The sequence below is a fragment of the Magnolia sinica genome, chromosome 16, assembly GCF_029962835.1.
Source record: "Magnolia sinica isolate HGM2019 chromosome 16, MsV1, whole genome shotgun sequence".
NCBI lineage: Eukaryota > Viridiplantae > Streptophyta > Magnoliopsida > Magnoliales > Magnoliaceae > Magnolia > Magnolia sinica.
The window spans coordinates 32,660,724-32,683,771 of record NC_080588.1 but is presented as its reverse complement, the minus strand read 5'-3'; the positions used below and the strand labels follow the sequence as shown (position 1 = coordinate 32,683,771).

Below are 23,048 nucleotides of genomic sequence, written 5' to 3'. Positions count from 1 at the left end.
AATCCACCTTCGTCCAAAGGGAAGCAGTATATATTAGCAACAACAGATTATTTCTCCAAGTGGACAGAAGTAGTTGCTTTACACAATGTCAAAGAAAAAGATGTGGTTAATTTCATCCGACATGCAATCATATACCGCCATGGTATTCTGAAGAAGATTGTTACAGATAATGGCACTCCCTTCAAAAATAGAGGCATGGAAAAGTTGTGTCAGAAATTCAGCATTCATCACTCATTTTCAACACCTTGCTATCCACCGGCCAATGGATTAGCAGAGGCGTTTAATAAAATGACAGTTAAGATACTGAAGAAAATAGTGGTAGGGAACAAGAGCGATTGGGATGAAAGATTACAAGAAGCATTGTGGGCATACAGAACTACCCACCAGACAGCAACAAGAACGACACCGTATTCGTTAGTCTATGGTGTAGAAGCAGTAATCCCAATTGAAATATAAGTAGCATCACTCAGAGTAGCAGTACATCAGTCTATAATAGATGATGAAAATGTAAAAATAAGGCTAAAAGAGTTGGATTCGCTTGATGAGAAACGCCTGGAGGCCCAGCAGCGATTGCAATCATATCAAGCAAGGGTATCGGCCACCTTTGATAAACGAGTCAAATATTGCTCTTTGAAAAAAAGGGATATGGTGCTAATGTTGAAAAGACCTATAGTGGTCACCCGCCGAACAGGGGGCAAATTCAAGCCGAAATGAGACAGGCCATACATAATAAAAGAAGTATACTCCAATGGCGCATACAGAGTCGTAGATCAACATGGACATGGTATCGGTATACCGGTCAATGCTCGCTTTATCAAATGATACCGTCCCTGACAACACTACTGATTTTGATCCAGAATATTATCATAATAATGATTCTGTATCAAAAGGGGGCAAGATTAACCAAGATCACAGCTATGTACGATCAGATGAATGAATAAAGAAGAAATTTGCAAGCATATCAAGATTATGTACCAACAAGTATTGCGTCAAGAAAATGCCCATCATCATCATCAAGCGAGTTCTGTGAAATTCTATTGAAATTGGTATCGTCACTAAGCTAATAGATTATAAACAGCACATGTGATGAAGATATTAGCATGAGTGGTGACGTATTATCGATCTCAGGCAAATATGTCTATCATTCTCGCAATAATGATGACCACTTACTATTATCTTTTAAGGCAGCCTAGCCAAGCCTATATGGCCAACTACGCATAAGACCCATCATTTTCACCATTCGGGCAGCGGCAAGAAGCCAGTGGCCCTAAAAAGCCCGTGAAGGCCATCGTATGCATACTCATGCGGCCAGCTGATGAAGCCAGTGACTAAAAGCCTAAAAGGCCAAAAAGTCCTCAATGGGTAATCACGTATAAGACCAATGCTGTTTGTATAGCTTTCCGGCAGCGTCACGGAGAACGAAGGAAAATGCCCTCTTGTGAATGGGCTTGACCTTGCAAACGAAGAAAAAGTAGGCCGCAGTGTGAGCTCTTTGGCCATGTCCATAGATAGGTCAACCATGCGTAAGACCCCCCAGATCTTTAGCTTGATTTCAGTACTAACTCATGAGGAAGGGCTTAAACCTACTCATTGATGGACTGGCGGCCCTAGATTTGGTACCCCAAAGGTTGTCTTATGAGCCCTGTGAACTCTAGAGAGTTACTACGGCCAACCCTGTGCATAATTCCAACCGAATTCACGGCTCCGGTAGCTTCACTGGGCCCCTCTGATGGATCACGGTTTGTGAACACACCAGGCTATGAAAAGTCCAGTGAACTCCTAAGAGTTACAGAGACCATCACGTGAGAGCCGACTCCTGCATGAGTCTAAGAAACTGCTTGCTCCAATACTCAAGAGCTTAAACTGTGTGTGAACTAACTCTACTAACTTCAAAACAAAGTAGTTCCGCCCATTGAAATAAGACTCCACGCAGGATTGCCATTTAGTATATGAAAAGAAGAAGAATGCAAATTCATTAAAATACTCTATTTTGTTTATATATTACATTACCAAAAGGAATAAAGAAACACATGCATCACAATATAATATGAAATTTCTTTACAGATCTTTAGTTATGTTCAATGTTGTTATATAGCGTTGTAACTCCTCTTTTAACCGAAGTTGTATTGCAGAAGTTGTTTGCTCAGCCTCTAGAATGATTTTAGCCTGATCAGGAATGTCGGCCAATTCTGATTCTAGAAGACCAGTAATTTCCTGATTTTTCATCCGTTCAGTCTTTACAAGATCCATGGCCTGGACAATGGCTTCAAGTTCTTCTCTAACTTGATGAATAATCAAATCTTCTGCTTCCTTCTTACCCTTGAGCAGTAATATACCCTTGAGTAGTAATATCTCTTTCTCAAGAAGGGTAATTTGATCATCGATGATTGCCTTGTTTCTGTCAGAAATTTTTAGCTTCTCATGAAGAGATTGGCCAGTAATCTCATGGGTAGCAAGAACGTCAGCCGAACAAGAAAGCTGCTCCTTAAGTGATGCCAATTCTTTTTGACAATTGAGGATTTTCGGAACAACAACAACACTTCGAGCAGCTTCTAATTTTTTAGTCGAATTATAGAATTCTGATAGACAGTCATGGAGGGATTGAACGTTGACATGCTCAAGGCGAGCAGAATGAGTAAGAACAGCCAAAGCACTATCTAAGAAAAGCCATTGAGTTGGGTCTTTGAAAGCATTGATGATGAACAAGAGTGCGTTCTTAAATAATCCTAACGCGAGAGGCGGTACTTTCTCCAATAAAAGTCCATCAAAGGCTGTAGCCACTGAGTTAGAGCCCTCAGAACCACTTGGGGTTGGCATGATTGTGGCTAAATAAGAAGGAAAAGAAGATGTTGAGTTTAGAAAAAGAGGATACATCAAACAAGAAAATATTTATGTATATATGTACCTTGTTCCGAAACAACGGTAGGAGTAATTTGAGTGGAGCAGGTTGAAGGAACTACAGACCCTGGTATATCTGCAGTTGCAGCAACGTTGAAGGAGAGTTCATGAGCCCCTCTCATGCTAGAGTCAACAGTTGTTGGGGTCGGCACATCAACAGGGTCTGAAAAGAATTCCAACCTCTGAGCCACTGGCTGAATGAAGGAAGGATGCACCGTGAGAGATTTATCTACACGAGGAGAAGAATCAAGTGGTGCAGCTGTGGCTGGCACTGTTTCCTCTGTGTTGTGATGAAGAGGAGCATCTTCCGTTTCTATTGGAAGTCTTGACGACTGAGCCTCTATCTCTATTAACATTGGTGCTCCATGAGCGGTCGTGCCGGTGGTCTCTATAATCCGCGGAGAATATGTGGCATCAAAGGAGAAGAAGATATTCGCTCCAATGGAACATTCATATTCTCCATAGTCGAGTTGCTCCTCTTGTAAAGAATTTATTGTGGTTGGGAGAGGAACATTTGGATCAGTCAGAATATCATGAAGTGGAGATTTAGTCCTGACATCTCCTCCTTCCCCAACGTCTACTTCAACATCAGTATTCACATCTAGTAAAGCTTCTCCCTCATCAGTTAAGCTTGTAAAAGAAGATAGATCGTCACTGTCAGTGTTAGCCGAATATTCCAAAGAACTATCTTTCACCGATATCGTCTGTTTTTCTTTATAAACAGTCTTTACAGGAAGGAGGCGTGTACTTCGAACTGGAGAAGGAGCTAGTTGGGCCAAAACAATAGGGAACAATGATTTAGCCCGAGATCGGATCATAGGAGATGTGGTAACTTGATTTGTAGTAGGAGAAGTTGAGGCTGTAGTATGACGAGATACCAGGGAGATTGCAACTATTAAAGGGCCCGTACTAGTGCAAACAATATTAGAAAGAGCAGCAACGATCACAGGTTCTGTGATAGCAGGGGCGGCAAAAGTACCATGAATAGGTTGATCTCCTCTTTTGGGAGTCGAAGAAGGCAGAGTACCACCCACAGTCTCAAACCCCTCATGAGGAACAGGGGGCTGTATTCCTCGCTTTATTAAATCTATAAGAGAGCCAAATGCAAACCAACCTTCCAGGGTGTTCGATGGTTTCGTTTCTCTGATAGATTCTTCTAAAGAAATCTTGCAACAAAGTTCTCCGAAAACAGCAGCTTGATCTTTCTCGTAAAAATAGCTTATTCCCTGTTCCGGCCTGTAGTTCCTCAAGCGTGGAGGAGGAATCCAAATGGGGCGGTCCACTGGAAAACAGTTGCGTACCAAATAATAATGGTGCGCCCACCATCGCATTCAAGCATATGAGGCTGTCACTCGATGGTTATATCCTGGAAGAACGAATCGAGAACCAAGGTTCCTTGACAAAAGTTGCTTCCATATCAATGCCCAATTATAGGGGCCAACACCATAGCTTCATATAACCCAAGTAACATCTTCTCTTATTTGCGGCATAGTCTGGTCGTATCCAAATTACCTGTTAAACCGATTGGGGTAATATGGCTCCCTCCAAAATTCTACCCCTTCTCGTAAAGGAAGACTGTAAGAACGGATGCATACAAAAAAGATTTGCTCGATAGGGTCCAGATTTTTGTTGTCCTCAACGTCCCTAACTTTGGCCTGATGATCTAAGTAAAAAGGAAAGAAATCGATGGATTCCAGATTGTCAGTCCTGTCTACTATGCAGTCATATGTTTTCTTTATCATTTTTCGCCTCTGGAAATGCCATAAAGGTAGATGATTAGGATGGACATAGGATTTTTTTGGATCGTTGTATGTCCAAGGAAAGTAGATGCTTAGCCAACCAGAGAAATAATGCTAAGGAGTGAAAGAGGATGAGACTCCTAGTGCTGGGCTTGAGCAATGCGCCGCAGTATGTCCAAAAGCTCGGTACAATGAGCATAATACGTGTGGAGCTAAAGAATATTTTTTTCTACCCTCTGCCATTGCGCCGGCCGCGACAAACAAGGTAGGTCGAATGGAATCTGAGCTTTTTGAACTTAGAAGCACAATCAAGCTCAACCAGTAGACTAAGAAGCAGTCAATTCAGTTTCGGCAGTAAATTCAGTAGGGCCCCTTATCTTTTTCCGAGTGGCTTCCAGTTCTGGGTCGTGACTGTCAGGGAATCTGAAAAGGAGAAGAAGGAAGGATTAACAATATATACAAATAAACAGGTATTATGTGAGGAATGAAGAGAATGATAAGGATACTGACACTAAATATCACAAAAAGTGCGCAAGCCATGAAAGGGGAGATATCTTATGAATGTCTAGAAAATAAGACATTTCTTGAAAAAGTGCGATTGTTGAAGAAGTAATTTTGGGAATCCTGTTTGGGGCCACATAAGAAAATTCTTCATTCATGGGAATATATTCATCCAAGAAAGATCCAGTTATGGGTAAGCCGGCCATTCTGAATAAATCCCATAAATTGATACTTACCTCCCCAACAGGGAGGTGGAAGGAATTTGTGGTGGAAGACCAATATTTCAGAAAACCCTTGTAGATCATTGTATCCTTGTGGAAAAATTTAGAGGTAGCTTCTATGGCGTAGTAGACATTGGCTGCAACAAGGACATCTTCATATTTCTTTAAAAATTGCCTTCGTCCACGCACTGTAGTATGAACGATCTGTCCAAAGACCTCGGGTTCTGAACTTGTCCTTACCCCACAGAGAGTCACGGTGACGGAAACATTGTTGGATTATTTTAAAAAAGTGGGTGGGGAATAAGTTGTGAGGATTGTAGCATGGAATGAGGAAGCGCATGTATGCTATTTGCCCAATTTTCTGGATCAACCCTTTCCCCGTTAAATAGCCTTCAAGAAGTTTCGGCTCCTTTATTACCCAGTTTGACATGTACGGAAGCCTGTTTTGTGTCATGAAGTCAGTCGGTTCACTCTGCATTATGGAGCGATGACGGTGAAGGAGCAAAGGAAGGGTGATGGTTTCATCTTTATAGGGATTGTGGAATTTAATCGAGTCCAGATAAGATTTGATCGAATCCCAAGCATTTTGGAAGCGCCATTGATTATGTTCTCGAATCTTCTTTTAGAAGATTTCATCTTTGCTTTTTCCCTTCTTCTTTTTAGTGAAGGCTGCATCAGGGGAAGTCTCGGCGACAGATAATTGGGTGACATCTGTTTGAAGGTTAGCTGTGGATTTCAGCCAATCCTCCCAGTCTAACTCTTATCCCTCTGTTGGGGGACCCTCTATTTCTCGCATCAGAACAGCCATTCGAATATGGTCAGATAAACGCTGAATGCGATCAGTGAAATTGATGATGACGGGGGCCGATTCTTTGAAAAAGGTGGAATAGTCTTCAGACCTTGGCCTTTTGTGAGTACGGGACTCAATTTGCTAAGGATCGGAGGGTCCTGCAGTGTTTACAGAAGTATGAGGTCTCTTTGATGAGCCAGCCATCATAACCTGCACATGGAGTTAGCAGAAAAGTCAGAGTTAAAGGGAGATTTGTCAAAAGTTAAAAATTTTGAGATAAAATATAAGGTTGTTGTGCGCCCATCCTTGTGCGCAGGCAAATAAGGCTGTTGTGCACCCATCTTTGTGCGCAGACAGATGGAGTTTTTGTGCGCCCGTCTTTGTGCGAATGACTTAGTGAACAAACTAATAAGGTCATTGTTCAACAGTTGTTACGTGCAAAAAGTTACCCGTCTTTATGCGAGAAAGGCTGTTGTGCGAGAAAGGTGTTGTGCAGCGCACAACAAGGTTAGCGCACAACGATCTGGCTAAGAAAGTAACTTGACACAGCGAGCAGAAGACGGGAATGAATTGAAAATGCAAGTCCTGTATTTATAGGTGAAGAATGACCTACTGTGCGCTAGTGGTTGTGCGTTGATCATTGTGCGCAAATCAATGCGTGCGCGCAATCTAAAGAGTGAATGTATTCCAAGGGTTGCGCACAATAGAATTCATTTCCTTATTATTATTATTATTAATCCTATATTATTTTATAAGGCATAAAAAGAATGCAGGATCAAGGGGGCATCTGTTAAGGCATAAAAAAGAAAAGAGAAAGAAAAAAGCAGGAGTTGTACAGAAATCAGTTGATATCAACTGTTGTGCAGAAATCAACTGTTGTGCGGAATTTAACGTTGAGAAACAGGTTTACGCACAAAGGAATCCACACAAAGGCTTCCGCACAAAGGAGTCCGCACAAATGAGTCCACACAAAGGAGGAGCGCACAACAAGGAGTGCACAGCAAGAAGCGCACTGCAAGGAGCGCACAGCAAGGAGCGCACAATAAGGAGCGCACAGCAAGGTCCGCACAAGGGAGAGCGCGGTGCTGATGTAGCACATTCACACGTGTGAGAGGGCTATAAATACCCCTCGACCCCTCTGCAGGGGTCATTAGCTAGCAATCGGAGAGGAGCAGACCAAAGAGAGAGAAGGTAAAGTCGAGTTCGAGTTCACTGTCCGTTGTGCGGAACAACCATTGTGCGGCACACAAAGCTTGTTGCGCACAAAGGCTCATTGCGCACAAAGATCATCAGCGCACGAAGGGTCGTCTACGCACAAAGCTCTCTGCGCACAAAAGCTCTCTGCGCACAAAGGCTCCAGCGCACAAGGATCTCAGCGCGCAGTGGACCCTTTTCAGTGACTTTCAGCTGGATATTTGATATAATCAAATATTTTAACCAAATATCCGCTTTCTACTACAAGTTGTAAATATTCTGTTTTGGAATCAAAGGAGAACGGGATGTAAAAGAACTTGGAATAAATAAATTAACATTGTGATTACATCTCTTGCCTTCTTCTATTAATTATAAAGTGCATAAATTTCCCCAAATAAAATACATTTGTTTCTTATTCGAAACATAGGCCTAGGTCAGATTAGTCCAACCTAATCCCTGGCCTTCTGAGCCACCAAGACCCTAATCCTACCTGCTCAATTCAGTCCTTGAGACACAGTCGTCCATCCAACCATCTAATCTTTAATTAGTTTTGTCAAATCACGACAGTAGCATTGTGTAATACTCACTCCCTTCTCAACTCCTATGCTTATCTCATCCATCTGCATTGCATTACATAGCATATGGCACCCTGATAGTATAAACGTATGCTCTGTGACTTGCCGATGTAGTCGGATCCCGCCCATTAGAAACTTGTGCTGGTTGGTCTATCATGTTGACAAGTGGAGGGGGTAGGGAAGATTTATCTAGCCTAAATTAAAGCCTATTAAAGGCACTGTGGTTGACAAAATATAGCAATATTTAATTACATTATAAGCATCGCTTCGCATATATAAACATGAGTACAAACATATGCCATATGGCTTGACAATATAATTGAATCATGCCCATTAGAAACTTGGTGCTAATTTGTATTACACTACACACCATTGCATCATCAAAATGCAGGAACTAGAATTAATCCTTGAAGATAGTTTAATCCTGCAAATAAGAGACCGTACGGATAGAGTGGGATACCTAACATCTTTCATCTATGTAATTGCAGTACTTACGTAGAATCTAAACGTAAATCAAGTAATCATTTTCAGGTGGAATCCTCCTTCTTAACGTTTCAACGGGGTCTAGCCCACGGTGGCAACAAAGTAACTGGCGAGTACCCGACTGTAAAAATAAAGTAACTGGGCAGTTGCAACTCTGGTCAATTATAACGTCCTTTCCAACATTCTAGCACAAATACCATTGAAAGAAATACCCATGAAAGCCACATTCGATTCTTTTCGGGATCCCGTAATGTTTATCTTACCATCCAACCTCTTGATAATGTTGCAAACATCTGGCGAAGAGATCACACAAATATCATCTTGATCCAAAGTTTTAGTGGCCCGCAGGAGGTTTTAATGGTCAGTCGTCGTTGTTTCCTCTACTATATTCGTTCTGGGATTTAGAACTACTTCATTTTTTGGACCATAACCTAAAATAAGTTTTCAATACGGATGGACGGCGTGGATGTAGTCACATACATCACAGTGGGCCCCACAGTCAAGGGTCTAACCTAACTCAGCCCCTTTCTTGGCAGGATATGGTATTGAAATGCAAATCTTTCGAACATTCACCGAATAAATGCCTCCACTTCTCCACTCCCCATTCACCCATTCAAAATACAGAGTCATAGAAGAAGAGATCTTCTCTCTCCTCTCCATCTCTACCTCTTCCCATCACATCTTCCAAATCCAAGCCCAACTCTTCACCCTCGGACTTCACCAAAATAACTTTCTTGCCACTAAGCTACTCCATCTCTGCTCTTCCACCTCTTCCATCTCCCATGCTTCCCTTCTCTTCCACCACATCTCCAACCCAACCATCAGCCTCTGGAATGCCTTCATCAGATTCCTCTCTCAAAACAGTCTCCCCTTCCTTACCCTCCAAACCTACACCCAGATGAAAAATACCATCATCCCACCCGATCATTACACCTTCCCCTCCCTCATCAAGTCCTGCGCCGCTCTCCCCTCATCCCCGCCCATCGGCCCTGCTGTCCATGGCGAGATCGTAAGGACTGGGTTCAACTCAGATCGTTACGTATGCAACGCGCTCATTGATATGTACTCGAAACACGGGTTTCTTGAGAGTGCAGTCTACTTGTTCGAGACAATGCCTGTGAAGGATGTAGTCGCTTGGAACAGCATGGTCGCGGGGTTTTTTAGAAGGGAGGATGTGGAGAAGGGGAGGGACCTGTTTGAGCGAATGCCCGAGCGTAATGTGGTGAGTTGGAATACCGTGGTCGCGGGTTACGCGCGGAATGGGTGTGCAACTGAAGCGTTGGGGCTCTTTCGTAAGATGCAGTTGGAAGGGGTTCAGCCAAACGAGGTGACGCTGGTCGGCGTACTGACAGCTTGTGCACAGGCTGGCGCTCTTGAAATTGGGAAATGGGTACACCGTTTCATCAAGAGGAGCAGGATCCGGATGGATATTCATTTGTATAACTGCTTGATTGATATGTATGCAAAGGGAGGTAGCTTGAGAGATGCACGCCAGGTTTTTGATGGAATGGGTGAGAGGAGTGTCGTGTCATGGAACGCAATGATTGCCGGATTTGCCATGCACGGGTTCGGTGAGGATGCAGTTTGGCTGTTTGAAGAGATGGAGAGGGAAGGTGTCGAGCCTAATGATATCACGTTCATTGGTGTTCTCACTGCTTGCGCGTATGCTGGCCTAATCAGAGAAGGGCGCAGATATTTCAGTTGCATGGCTGAAGAATATGGGATTACACCTAAGGTTTTTGGGCCCTCTTTTCTTCCATGCTTTTTGCTGTAAGGAGATTTTCTAGCTCCAGATGCACTTCTACACATTGAGAACGTTCTAAGCCGGCACATGTGTGGACCATCTGAACATTGCATAAGGTGGGTTGCCGTTGTGTAGACAACGTGATGGAAACAAATGCTGGTCCATTAATCGGGAGGGCACACCATCACAGTGAATCTCTATACTCACCAAGAACTCTTAAGCTGTTCATTTTTTTTATTCTGGAAGGAGACTAAAAATTTATCAAGCAACAAAATGACACCATACTATAGAAAAGAACACTACAATTTTAAACCATCCATTGTTTTCATATATATGTGGCCTATTTTCAGTGGAACAGGCTGATTTTTGCCCCAAGTCATATGCACGGTTGGACTACCTTATGTACAACTCATGCATTGCACATGCATACCAGGTTGATATGTTTTCAGGATGTTAAATTTCAGAGGGTGCAACTGGAGCTAACAAAGCTCAATAATCATTTCTTTTTCTTTCCTTCTTTTTCCCCCTTTTCTAGGAAAGGCAATAATCAAGTTAATGTTATCTTGGTCTAGTAGAATGTGTATCACCACTTTAACCTCACAGAAAATGGTCCATACTCGAGAGCCCAAGTCTGAGTCGATTTCAAAAACTCGATTGCGTTTCGACTTTAAGAACTTTAGCCCTAATTTTAGTGCTTTCAGATGCAGATTGTATATTTCTTTAGAGCATTATTCTTGGGTTTTAAAAATCAGGATGCCAACGTGGTTCATCCAGACTCCTGATTGAGTTGAGCTGTTTAAGTCTTTTGCTAAGCTTCTTGAATTTATTTTAAAACTGACTCTCTTAGACATCTCTGGTAAATACAAACAATGCATGTAATGTCAGCTCAAAGTCAGAACTATACTTTTCAGAGACTTGCAGTAGAGACCAAGAACTGCAACGGTTAGAAAGAGTGACTTGGTTCAAGTTGAAGGCTCGAAAGGGGATGGGGAAAGGTTCAAAAGGATGTGGATGAGGTAGTGAGAAAAGATTTGATGACCTATGATTTAACTGAATGGTTGAACAAGATTTCATTTTAGCTTTAGAAAATGGCTTTAATGATGATTTTATTACTATTCTTTTTCATAATTATAAACGTAATTATTTAAGGACTCTCTGGTAGTATATGTGATTATCATGGGATAAGAGAACGGCATTTTTTGTTAATTCATCTTGAGAATACTAAGATTTACATGTTGAAGGGATTGGAAGACCAACTCAACTGTGGATTGTATCAGGCATCCCATATGTTTAATTTAGTTTCTTACAACAAAATTAGGAAATATCCTAAACAATAAACTGTAGATTATGAAATTGTCAAGTTGGAGTACCAAATATATTTTTTGATTGAGGAGATTTGAATGATATGCATAATATTATTGCATGCTTCTATTATCTAAAAGAGATGACAACTAACACTGATCCTGTATAGTTTTTGCCCTTATTTTTGCCAGCTTTTGGCCTTTCTAATATTTTTTCTCATCGCTTCAAAAAAACTAAACACTGATCATTGTTTTTTTTTTTTTTTCCTATTTATCAACAGGTAGAGCACTACGGGTGCATGGTTGATCTACTTGGTCGAGGTGGGTATGTAATTGAGGCTCATGAGCTGATAAAGAGCATGCCTATCTCCCCAGATGCAGGTATTTGGGGTGCTCTAATGGGGGCTTGTCGAACTCATGGCTACTTGGAGTTGGCGGAGCATGCATTGATTTGCCTTCTTGAACTAGAACCATGGAATGCAGGGAACTATGTCATTCTCTCGAATATTTATGCAGCCAGAGGCCGTTGGGATGATGTCGAATGGTTGCGGAAGAAAATGAGAGGAAGGAATGTCCAAAAGACTCCAGGGTCAAGCTCCATTGAAGTGGAGAGTTCAATCCATGAGTTTGTCGTAGGGGACAGGTCTCATCCTCGCACAAAGGAGATATATGACAAGTTGGAGGAGTTGGGAATCCAGTTGAAGCAAGCAGGCTATGTGCCCGACCTAAACTCGCTGTTGCACGTTGTATGCGAGTAGGGAGCAGCTGCTCCATGTGCATTGCAAGAAGCTCACCATTGCTTTTGAGTACATCAGCACTAGCCTGAGGATGCCAATTAGAGCTGTCAAGAACTAGAGTGTTTGTGGAGATCGCCATGCCCACAACTAAGCTAATATCAAAGATTGTCCAAAGGGAAATAATTGTTAGAGATCGGATCGGATTTCACCATTTGGAGGATGGGACATGTTCTTGTAAGGATTATTGGAGATCCAGTCTCCTGATACAACTAGGGAGCTGAAGGTGGAGGAGTTGGTTGATACGCTGTCATTGTATGATTCTCCATATGCAATGTACGCAGCCAGTGAACTTCAGGCTTACAGAGGTTCCTCAAATTGTACAAATCATTGGACCCCACTTAGGACGGTGTATGATCAGAATAGAATGCTTGGATAATCGTAAATCTCTGATTCATGGATTTTTTGTTGTTGAATTTGGATATATGGACTATTTTCCATTTTAGCCATCCAGTGATGGAAACCAATCTAGCAGTGGGGCCCATGATTTGGTTGCCTTATATATGTCTGCCATGTAGATGGTACGATGCACAAGGGGCTCCTCAGTGAAACAATTACTAGACAATAAAAGAAAGAGGTGTTGTTATATGATACTCAGGCTGTAATGGTTCATAAATATGCCCTTAGAAATTATAAATTGGACAAGTGGCATACCTGTTACTCAAAATTAGACTGTCCAAGTCATTGGACCCGTTGTAGATCAGTAATGACTCTTTTTAAGTCGGATTGAACCATCAAATACTGGGTATGCCTACTGTGTACAATTTCCAATCTCTCTCTCTCTGGTACATCTGCTGTTTTCCTGCATCTTGTATTGGGAGTCATTAGTCCTGATATTTGTAATTGGTTGTTTGGTCGGACAGCCCAGTCAGTTCCATTTTTATTTTTTTTTTTATTTTTATTTTTTTTGCATTTGTTTGATACATAGAAATAATCTATATTGAGGTGTAAAATATATAGATGTGGGCCCCACTTATCCATTTTGCCAACATCTAACATGCGTATGACATTCAAAGTGTGTGTGTGTGCGTTTGTGTGTGTGTGTGTGTATTAGTTAGACCAACAATTTTGATTTGGCACACCACATGGAACAGTGGGAATGGGATGGCCATAATAGGTTTGTGTGCGGACTACTATGTAGTGTATCTTTCATCAAACCCATTGGTCTTGAGTTAGAGAATATACATATGACAGAATGATAGAAGAAGAAGAGAAAAAAAAACAAAAAAAAAAAAAAAAAACACCGGTGGGCTACACAGTGTGAACTTAGGAGTTCCACTAGCAAGTTAACAACTTTCCACTGGTGTGGCTCATGTGAGTTTTTAATCGAGCTTATCATTTTTACAGTTCAAACGATGGTTCTCAACTGATGGCCGAAGTGGATTTTACATATTGTATATATGGTAGATCCCAAAAAGCATCACACGATCTCCTCTTCCTTGGAGCTATATATGGGGAGAAGAGAAGTCGGTTCATGTTAGCCACATTAAGAAGGGTAAGCATGTCGATTCTCGGCCCTCCCTTGAGTGGTAAAAATCTTAACTTGTTACTTGCTAAGCAGCTAAAATTTTATGAAAAATTTACCCTTTCTTAACCAGTCAAAATTAACTATAGGGACCAAAATGTCCAAAAGTTATGGGTGTTATATATAAGAGATTAAAAATTTAAAATTTAAAATTTAAAAAAAACAAAGAAGAGAGAGAGAGAGAGAGAGAGAGAGAGAGAGAGAGAGAGAATGCACGTCTACGTTTTGGGCTAAGGTTTCTACTGTTATATATATATATATAAGGTAGTTATCCCAAAAAAAAAAAAAAAAAGCCTACCCTCTCTCCCAACCCTACCTCAAACCGTCTTGCGTAGGAACGTATGAAACTCTAAACCCTACCTTAAATCGTTTATCTGTTTTGTGAGCTTATTTTAGTACATTCGACCAAAAATGAGCTGAATTCAAGACTCAAGTGGGCCACATGAGAAAGAAAATTGGAAAAGAAATGCTTACCGTTGAAACCGTCCTTGGCTCCACCTTGATGTTTATATGCCATCCAAACCGTTTATAAGGTCATTATACCTGGGATGAACCGAAAATGCTAAAAAACTTATCCCGATACAAAACTTTTGTAGCCATGTGTATATTTCAAGGGTGTTCATTTAATCCCTCCTGCTTCATGGTGGGCTCCACCTCGCTTCTTTCTGTAAAGGAAATTGGCATGAACCAGACGCAGTTTTGGTTAGTGACGTTCCCAGGTAGCTACTAGTCAGTGTTATGTGGGCCCACCATGATGTATCTGTTATATCCACGATGTCCATCCATTTTTACAGATCATTTTAGGGGGCTGAAACCAAAACTGAGGCAGATCTAAATCTCAGATGGACCACACCACAGAAAACAGTTGTGATTGAATGTCCACCATTAAAAACCTCCTAGGCCCATAAGGTCATTCGACAAGGGTATTATTGGTTGACCATTCAGGCCGACACTTGGCAGTACACCTGGAAGTGCGATAAGTGCCAACATTTCACAAATATACCTTGGCAGCCTCCCTAAGAACTAGCCCACATGGCCGGACCGTGGCCATTTTCCCAATGGGGCATCGACATCATCAGCCCTCTCCCGACTGGAAAAGGCCAGACCAAGTTTGATGTGGTCGCATTCGACTACTTCACGAAGTGGGCCGAAGCCGAGCCTCTGGAAAAAATAACCGAGCAAAAAGTAACAGACTTTGTTTAGAAGAACATCATATATAGGTTCGGCATTCCCCGCACGATCGTCTCTGATAATGGAAAACAATTCCAAGGAATGTATGAAAACCTTGGAATATGAAATGTTTACTCCTCACCACGACATCCGCAAGCTACGGGGAGGTCAAAGCAGTCAACAAGATCATCAAACACCATCTCTGAACCAAGCCCGAGAAGGCCAAGGGAGAGTGGGCCGAAGAACTCCCCACTATTCTTTGGGCATACCGAACTACGGCTCAGACAGCTACTGGCCAAACTCCTTTTTCCTTAACCTATGGGGCCGAAGCCGTCACCCTTGTAAAGCTTGGACTACCAATAGCTCGGACCGAGTCCTTCGACAAACAGTGAAACTCTGAGCTAATGGCCCTGGATCTCGATCTTCTCGAGGAGAGAAGAGAACAAGCTCAAATTCGGACTGCAATCCACCAACAACAAGTAGCGCATTTCTACAATGCCAGGGTAAACCTTAGGAGGTTCCGAGTTGGGGACTTGGTCCTTCGGAGAACCTTTCAAAATACCAAGGAACTTGGTTCGGGAACCTTGGGCCCAAACTGGGAAGGACCCTACGTGATGACGAGTACAAGCCAACCTGGGTTGTACCATTTAGAAGATCTAGATTGTCAACTCCTGCCTCATCCTTGGAATGCTAAGCATCTCAAAATTTATTACCCTTAAGAGATTGATCTATAGCTTATTATGTGTTGGTCATGTTCAAGTTAGTATAAAATGAAAATTTTACTGTTTGATTCCTACTTCCATATTCTCGAAGGAGTGTTCATCGAAACAATCCACTGAAGACTTCACAAGATAACCAGGAAGAACCCTCTTCCCAAAGGCTAACCTATCTACGAGGTTCGACCTATCAACTAGATTCGACCTAGCTACTGAATCCGATCTATCTACTTAAACCGTTTTATTTAATTAGAAGAATTTGCACATAAACGTCATCAGATCGAGATCACCCAGTCATCAGATCTTAGTCGGGAATTGATCGGATAACATGTTAATGCTTTATTAATGTAACTCAGAATTGAAGAATACATAATGAACGTCGTACTGACCCAATTTAAGGGTAATAGATCTTTAAATATTCGGTGTTCCAAGGGTGCAGGAGCAGTTGTCCAGCTAAGTCCTCTAGTTGATGTGAACCAGGTCGGCTTGTGCTCAAAACTACATAGGGTCCTTCCTAGTTCGAACATAAGGTTCCTGACCTTATCTTCTTAGTATTCTGGAACATCCTCCAAAGAACTAAGTCTCTGACTCGAAATCTTCTGACCTTCACCCGTGCATTATAGAAGCGTGATACCTACTGTTGGCGAATGATAGTCCGAGTCTAAGTTAATTTCCTTTACTCTTCCAGGAGGTCGAGATTGAGGGCCATAAGCTCGGTATTGGCTTATTCATCAAATGAATCTGTTGAGGCTGTATGCAGTCCGATCTCTACAGGATTGACTGTCTCTGCTACATATGCTAAGGCGAAAGGGGTCTCTCCGGTAGCTGTTCGGGCAGTAGTTCGATATGCCCAAAGGACTTTCGGGAGTTCTTCGGCCCACACTCCTTTAGCATCCTCGAGCTTGGTAAGGAGATGATGCTTGATGATCTTATTGACTGCTTCGACCTGTCCATTCGCTTGTGGATGTTGTAGTGAAGAGTAGACATTGCAAATTTCAAGGTTCTTACATATCTCCTAGTACTGTTTGTTATCGAACAGTTTCCCATTATCGAATACAATAGTCCAAGGGATTCTGAACCTGCATATTATATTCTTCCAAACAAAGTCCGTGATCTTTTGCTCGGTTATCTTCGCTAACGGTTCTGCTTCTGCCCATTTGGTGAAATAGTCGATGGCCACGATGACGAACTTGGTCTGACCTTTACCCATGGGGAGTGGACCGATAATATCGATTCCCCACTAAGCAAATGGCCAGGGCCCGGCCATTGGGGTAAGCTCTTCCGGGTGTTGTCGACGTATACTAGTGAATCTTTAATATTTGTCGCATCTCTAGACGAGCTTCCGTGCGTCATGCTAGATGATCCACCAGTAGTAACCCTATCAAATGACCTTGTGTGCTAACGCTCGTCCCCCAGAGTGGTTCCCGCTGATTCCTTCGTGGATCTCCCTTAGGACGTATTCTGAATCCTTTGGTGGGACACATCTCAGGTAAGGAAGGTAGAATCCTTTCTTATAGAGTATACTGTTGAGTATGGTATATTGGGCAGCTTTGATCTTCATTTGTCGTGCTTCCATTCGATCTTCGAGTAGCTCGCCGTTCTCGAGGTAGTTGATGATCGGATCCATCCAGGTTGATTCCAAGATGACTGGAAGCATGGTCGCGGTCTTGGCTTCATTGATGCTCGGTTTGGCTAGGAATTCGATTGAGATGGACCGTGGGATTTGATCTTCATCTGCCGTAGCAAGCTTTGCCAACATGTCAGCTTTTGAGTTCTCGGCCCATGGAATCAGGACGACACTACATTTCTGAAACTTGCCGATCAATTCTTTGGCTCTTTGGAGGTAAGCTTTCATGCGTTCTTTCTTAGCTTGCTAAGCGTCGGCTATTTGGTTGACGACCAATTGTGAATCATTAAAAACTTCAAGGTGTTAAGCCCTCATGTTTGCTACCAATTTGAGTCCGACAAGTAAGGCCTCGTATTCCGCAGTATTGTTGGAGGCTTAAAATCTAAATATCAAGGCATATTATATGCACGTATGGTCAGGAGTCTCCACGACTATCCCGTCCCCGCTTACCTTAAAGTTGGAGGAGCCATCAACGTAGAGCATCCACTTGGGTGGGTCGGGTAATGCCTGGGTGTCGGACGGTTTAATGATGTCTGGGGCGAGTTCTAATATAGGTAGGTCAGTTATAGGTCGGTCTGTGGTCGGATCTTGCTCGGGAGAACAAGTTAGCTCAGCAATGAAGTCGGCCACTGCCTGACCCTTGATCGCGGCCCATGGCTAGTATTTTATGTCAAACTCGCTTATTTCAATCACCCACTTAGTCAACCGACCTAAGGCTTCAGGTTTTTGGAGGATTTGACGTGGTGGTTAGTCAGTCAGAACAACGATTGTGTGAGCTTAGAAATACAATCGCAGGCGTCGGGAAGAGATAACCAAAGCTAGGGCCAGTTTTTTCAATGTGGGATACCTCATCTCTGCAGGGACCAGTGCTTTGCTGATGTAATAGACTGAGAACTTTCTTCCCTCATTCTCTCTAATCAGCACCGAGCTAACTGCGGCATTGGATACGACCAAGTATAGTAACAGAGTCTCTCCTAGCTCGGGTTTAGAGAGTAAGGGCGGTGATCCTAGGTATTGCTTGAGCTGCTGGAAGGTCGCCTCACATTCTTCGATCCAGTCTACTATTTGTCTCCCCTTCAACTGTTTGAAGAAGGGGAGACACTTGTCCGTAGCTCGGGATACGAAGCAGTTGAGGGCCGCTACTCTTCCAATGAGCCTCTGTATGTCTTTGATTGTCTTTGGTGACTGCATGTCGAGTAGGGCCTTAATTTTCTCTAGATTTGCCTCGATCCCTCGCTGGTTGACCAAAAAAATAAGGAATTTTCCCCAGCTGACGCCAAAAGTGCACTTGCTTAAATTTAATTTTTTTCGGTATTTTCGAAGGATGAGGAGCATTTCCTCTAAGTCGGCTATATGGTTTGTGGCTATATGGTTTGTAGCTGTGATGCTCTTGACAAGCATGTCATCGATATAGACTTCCATAGTCCGCCCTATTTTGCGGGCAAACATCTTGTTGACCAACTGCTGATAGGTCGTTCCTGCGTTTTTTAAACCGAATGACATCACGCGGTAACAATAAAGACCTTTGTCAGTGACAAAGGTAGTCTTAGATTTACCGTTAGAATGCATTACAATCTAATTGTATCCTGAATATGCGTCCATAAAGCTAAGCAATTCATGACTCGCTGTACTGTCGACCAACTGATCGATTCTAGGAAAGATGGAAGCTATCCTTAGGGCAGTCTTTGTTCAGATTTGTGTAGTCTACACAGACCCGCCACTTTCTATTAGCTTTTTTTTACCAGTACGATGTTGGCTACCCAGTCCGGGTAGTAGACTTCTTTGATGAAACCGGCTTTGAGGAGCTTGCCAACTTCTTCTTCAATCACAGCATACCTCTCAGGACTAAGGGTGCATTGCTTCTGTCGAATTAGTCGGGAGGATGGATCTATGTTTAGTCAATGCGTGATGATGGCAGAATTAATTCCAGGCATATCTTCATGGGACCAGGCCAAAAATGTCAGTGTAGCATCAGAGGAGGGCGACCATCTTATCACGCAGTGGCGATGTCAAGGACGACCCGATTTGGACAGTCTTAGATGAATCGGACTTGTCCGGCGGGATCGGAATGAGGTTTTCCATGGGTCAGCCTCTCTCTTGAGATTCTTCATGCAGATGCAAAGATTCGATAGTCATTGCTTCATGTGGGACTCTTAATGCCATCACGTAGTATTGTCAAGCATCATGTCGATCGCCTTTAACGATCCCAACTCCTTGCTCGGTTGGAAATTTCATTGTCAAGTGGTAAGTTAATACCACAACTCACAAGAGGTACAACGATGGTCGTCCAAGGATGGCATTGTAGACAGATGGTTGGTCGACCACGAGGAAATCGACCATCATGGTGGTTTGATTTTGTCCGTCCCCGGCCAAGAGGGGGAACTAGATGGCTCCTTCAGGCACGACCCGTCTGCTCGAAAAACTGAGTAATGGAGTTTTAACAAGTCGGAGTAAAGACTGACCAACTCCCATTTTGTCGAAGGCTTGAACGAAGAACACATCCGCAGAAGATCCTGTGTCGACAAGGATCCGAAACACTTTTCGGTTGACGATGGTTGAAGTGATTACCAACGCATCGTCATGGGAGAGGTGGATACCTCGAGTGTCCTCTTCAATAAAGGTTATGTTGTATTTCTCCATCTTTTGCTCTTTCGAAGGTCGACTGAGGAGCAGAACTTCTTCCTCAGGACGACTAATACTTCTAGCGTGCACTTTCCGAGCATTATTCGAGTCGCCTCCTCCTCCGTGGCCTCCAAAGATAGTGTGAATTTCCCTAGTTGGCTGTTTGTTGATCGGTTGTTCCTCGACAGCCTTGATCCGATCTCCTCTGTTGTCGACATAATCTCTGAGATGACCATCGTGAATGAGTGCCTCGATTTTTTGCTTGAGGTCGAAGCAATCGCTCATATTATGTCCGCGATCCCGACGGAAGTGGCAATATCTATTTTTGCTTCTTTTGTAGGGGTTAGACTTCAACTTATTCGGCCACCGGAGAGGATGCTTGTCTTTGATCTCCATCAGGACTTGTTCCGGTGTCTTGGTCAGAGGAGTGTAAGTCTTGAACTTACGGTCGAGCCGTTTGTTCGATTTTCGATCGTCTTGAGATTGATCATCATTTCTCTTCTTATTGGTTAAACTGGGCTCGGCCTTCGTCTACTCTTTAGCTGGAGGATTTTTGCTTTAGGCTGCGTCCCATAAGATCCGGGATTCATCGATGTTAGCATATTTCTGCGATTTGTTCAAAAACTCAGCCAGGCTGGCAAGAGGATTCTTATATAGAGGGAAGAGGAAAGTCTTGTCTCTCAGCCCGCTTATGATGACGTTCAGGGCAGTCTCATTCGAATGTTTCCAAACTTGTAGTGCTTCTTGGTTGAAGCGCTTGATGTAGTCCTTCAGGAGTTCGCCTTCTTTCTGGATTATGTGAAGAAGATGAGTAGGTGTTCTGAGTCTTTTCTTCCCTCCGATGAAGTTTGTGACGAAAGCTTAGGTAAGCTCCGAAAACGAGCTAATGGACCTCGGTTTTAATTGTTTAAACCATAGTCGAGCAGCGTCGGCCAGAGTCAGAGAGAATGCTCGGCACATGACCACATCAAAAGCGTCGTGGAGTTCAATGTAGATCGAGAAGGATTCCATGTGCTCTGATGGGTCGGTATTCCCTGTGAATGGCATGATCTGAGGCAGTCGAAACATGTCCGGCAGTCGTGCTTGCAGAATCTCAGTAGTGAATGGGTACTCAGTTTCCTTCATTGTGATCATCGACGCGTTAGCTCGGTATGTCTGCTACATGTTGCCAATCTGGTTCCGTAGGCTCTTCAATTTGGCTTTCCATGGCTCCCCGCTCTTAGCAGTAGCTTCGACCGGGGCTTTACCGTGCCTCTTCCGATCTAACTCGTGTCGCAGGTCGGAGGTGAGCAAAAGGACATTTCTAAAAATGTGAGACAGGATAAGCCTAACCAAATTGTGTTAATGGCTCAGCCGAGGCATAGTATGCACGCAGGAAGGTCAGGAAAGACCATGGCTAGGTTACCCATCCTCTTCGTTGACTCTCGGTGCATGTTGAGGCTGTATCTGTTCCAGCATCCATTTTACGTAGCCCATGTCTGCCCTCATATCTCCAAATTCTCTTTCGAGATTGTTCAAGCAACTGTTCCTGGAACAAGTCCGCTGGCCGCATCTACCTGAGCCAGAGGAGGAACCCTGATGGCTCTCCTATGGCTCGGGCGGCCTTGGATATACTAGCGGTTCCGAGATGCAATTAGTTGTAGGTAGGGTTGCAATCGAAATCACCACTGGAGGGGATTGAGCTTTCTTCTTTCCCCTGGCCATTGTAAATGTTGCTGGTAGAGCTGAGAACGGCTTAGAAGGTCGTTCCCAAAGACGACGCCAAACTGTTGATTAGTTTTCCGACAGACCCTCTGCGGTTGACCCTCTTGTACCTGCACTGGTGTAAAAGAGAAATAAAGGAGACCCTGGCTAGTGCAGGGGACTCTCTGATGCCTAAGTCAAGAACGGGATCTTTTTTTTTTTATAGGGTAGGGTCTCCAGAAAAGAGACACCAGTTGAATGCTAGGGTTAGAATGTGCATACCTTTGAAGGTTGGGGATACCTCTATATATAGGGTAGAGAGTCCAATCGTACGAGGATTCGTCCTGATATCTCGAAGATCTGTTTGGATCCAGGATCTTTACGAGATATTAGATTCCGATGTTATTGGGATCTGATCTTATCCCTCGAAGATCTGGGGAGAGATCTTCGGGATTATAGGAGATTCCTCGAATCTATAGCTCGGATTTAGGTCGGCTCCCATAGGCGGGTGATGGCTCGGGAATAAGCGACTTCGATCTTCTTGATATATCAGCATTCACCATCTTCGACCAATGGTTGGGTCGTCAGATCCCTATTCCTTTTAGCTGGGCGCTAATGGTCTTTGACCTTGTCATGGGACATTGCCGACCTGTAACCGAACATTGGCTGATCTACGACCATCTAATGGTCGAGCTATGACTGAGCTATAACTGGGTAGTAGGCGATCTGAGGTTGATCTATGGTCGGGCTTTATCCGACCTATGACCATTCTATGATCGATCTGTAATTGACCTATTAGGTCGGAACACAGCTCATTCGAATGGGCTCGTAGCCGTGTTCTTATAGTGTCTTTATAGTTGCATCGACCTCCTTGAAGGTCAGACTGTTTCTGGACGTAGACGCCTTATCAGGCTCGAGTTTTTAAAGGGCCTGTGTTGGTTAAGTAGAGCTGGTCCATTCCATAAGCCAACTTATGGACTTGTCAATTTTTCCCCAAACAATATTAATTTCTATTTCCAAGATTTTACTCGAAATAAGTGAATATTGATTTTTTTTAAATTAAAAAAAAAAAAAAATCACATATAGATTTTCGAGTCTAAAAGAGAGCTCTGGCCATTTGATCATTGGCCTTCTAACATGAATATCTAAAAGTACACTCTAAGACAACCAACCGAATTACTGTTGGATTCCACAGTTTTCCATTACCTAGGGATTTCATTTTCATTTCCACATTTTGAATTCTCCCCATCCAAACAAGCCTTAGTCCACAGACTGACACTGTAGCTAGCCAAGGTGCATTGGTTCTGAGACAATGACACTGAAATACTTGGTTGTAATTCCATATCTGACCTATTCTTGAAACCGATGATGGGCTGGACAGCTCGCCAGAAAAGTTGCCATGATACCAGATGACATAAGCAGTGTGATTAAGCCTCGGCTGGGTTAGGTGGATTCGCAGCATTAG

At 43.1% G+C, this 23,048-nt stretch overlaps 1 protein-coding gene across 1 annotated transcript; it reads left to right on the top strand.

Moving 5' to 3' along the window:
• The first annotated feature begins 8,826 nt into the window (after positions 1-8,826).
• On the top strand, positions 8,827-12,833 carry LOC131229252 (pentatricopeptide repeat-containing protein At2g20540-like). The gene is made up of 2 exons (XM_058225158.1): positions 8,827-10,136; positions 11,728-12,833. Exons 1-2 carry the CDS (start codon positions 8,982-8,984, stop codon positions 12,202-12,204), a joined length of 1,632 nt encoding a protein of 543 aa, XP_058081141.1. The 5' UTR covers positions 8,827-8,981; the 3' UTR covers positions 12,205-12,833.
• Positions 12,834-23,048: the final 10,215 nt, after the last annotated feature.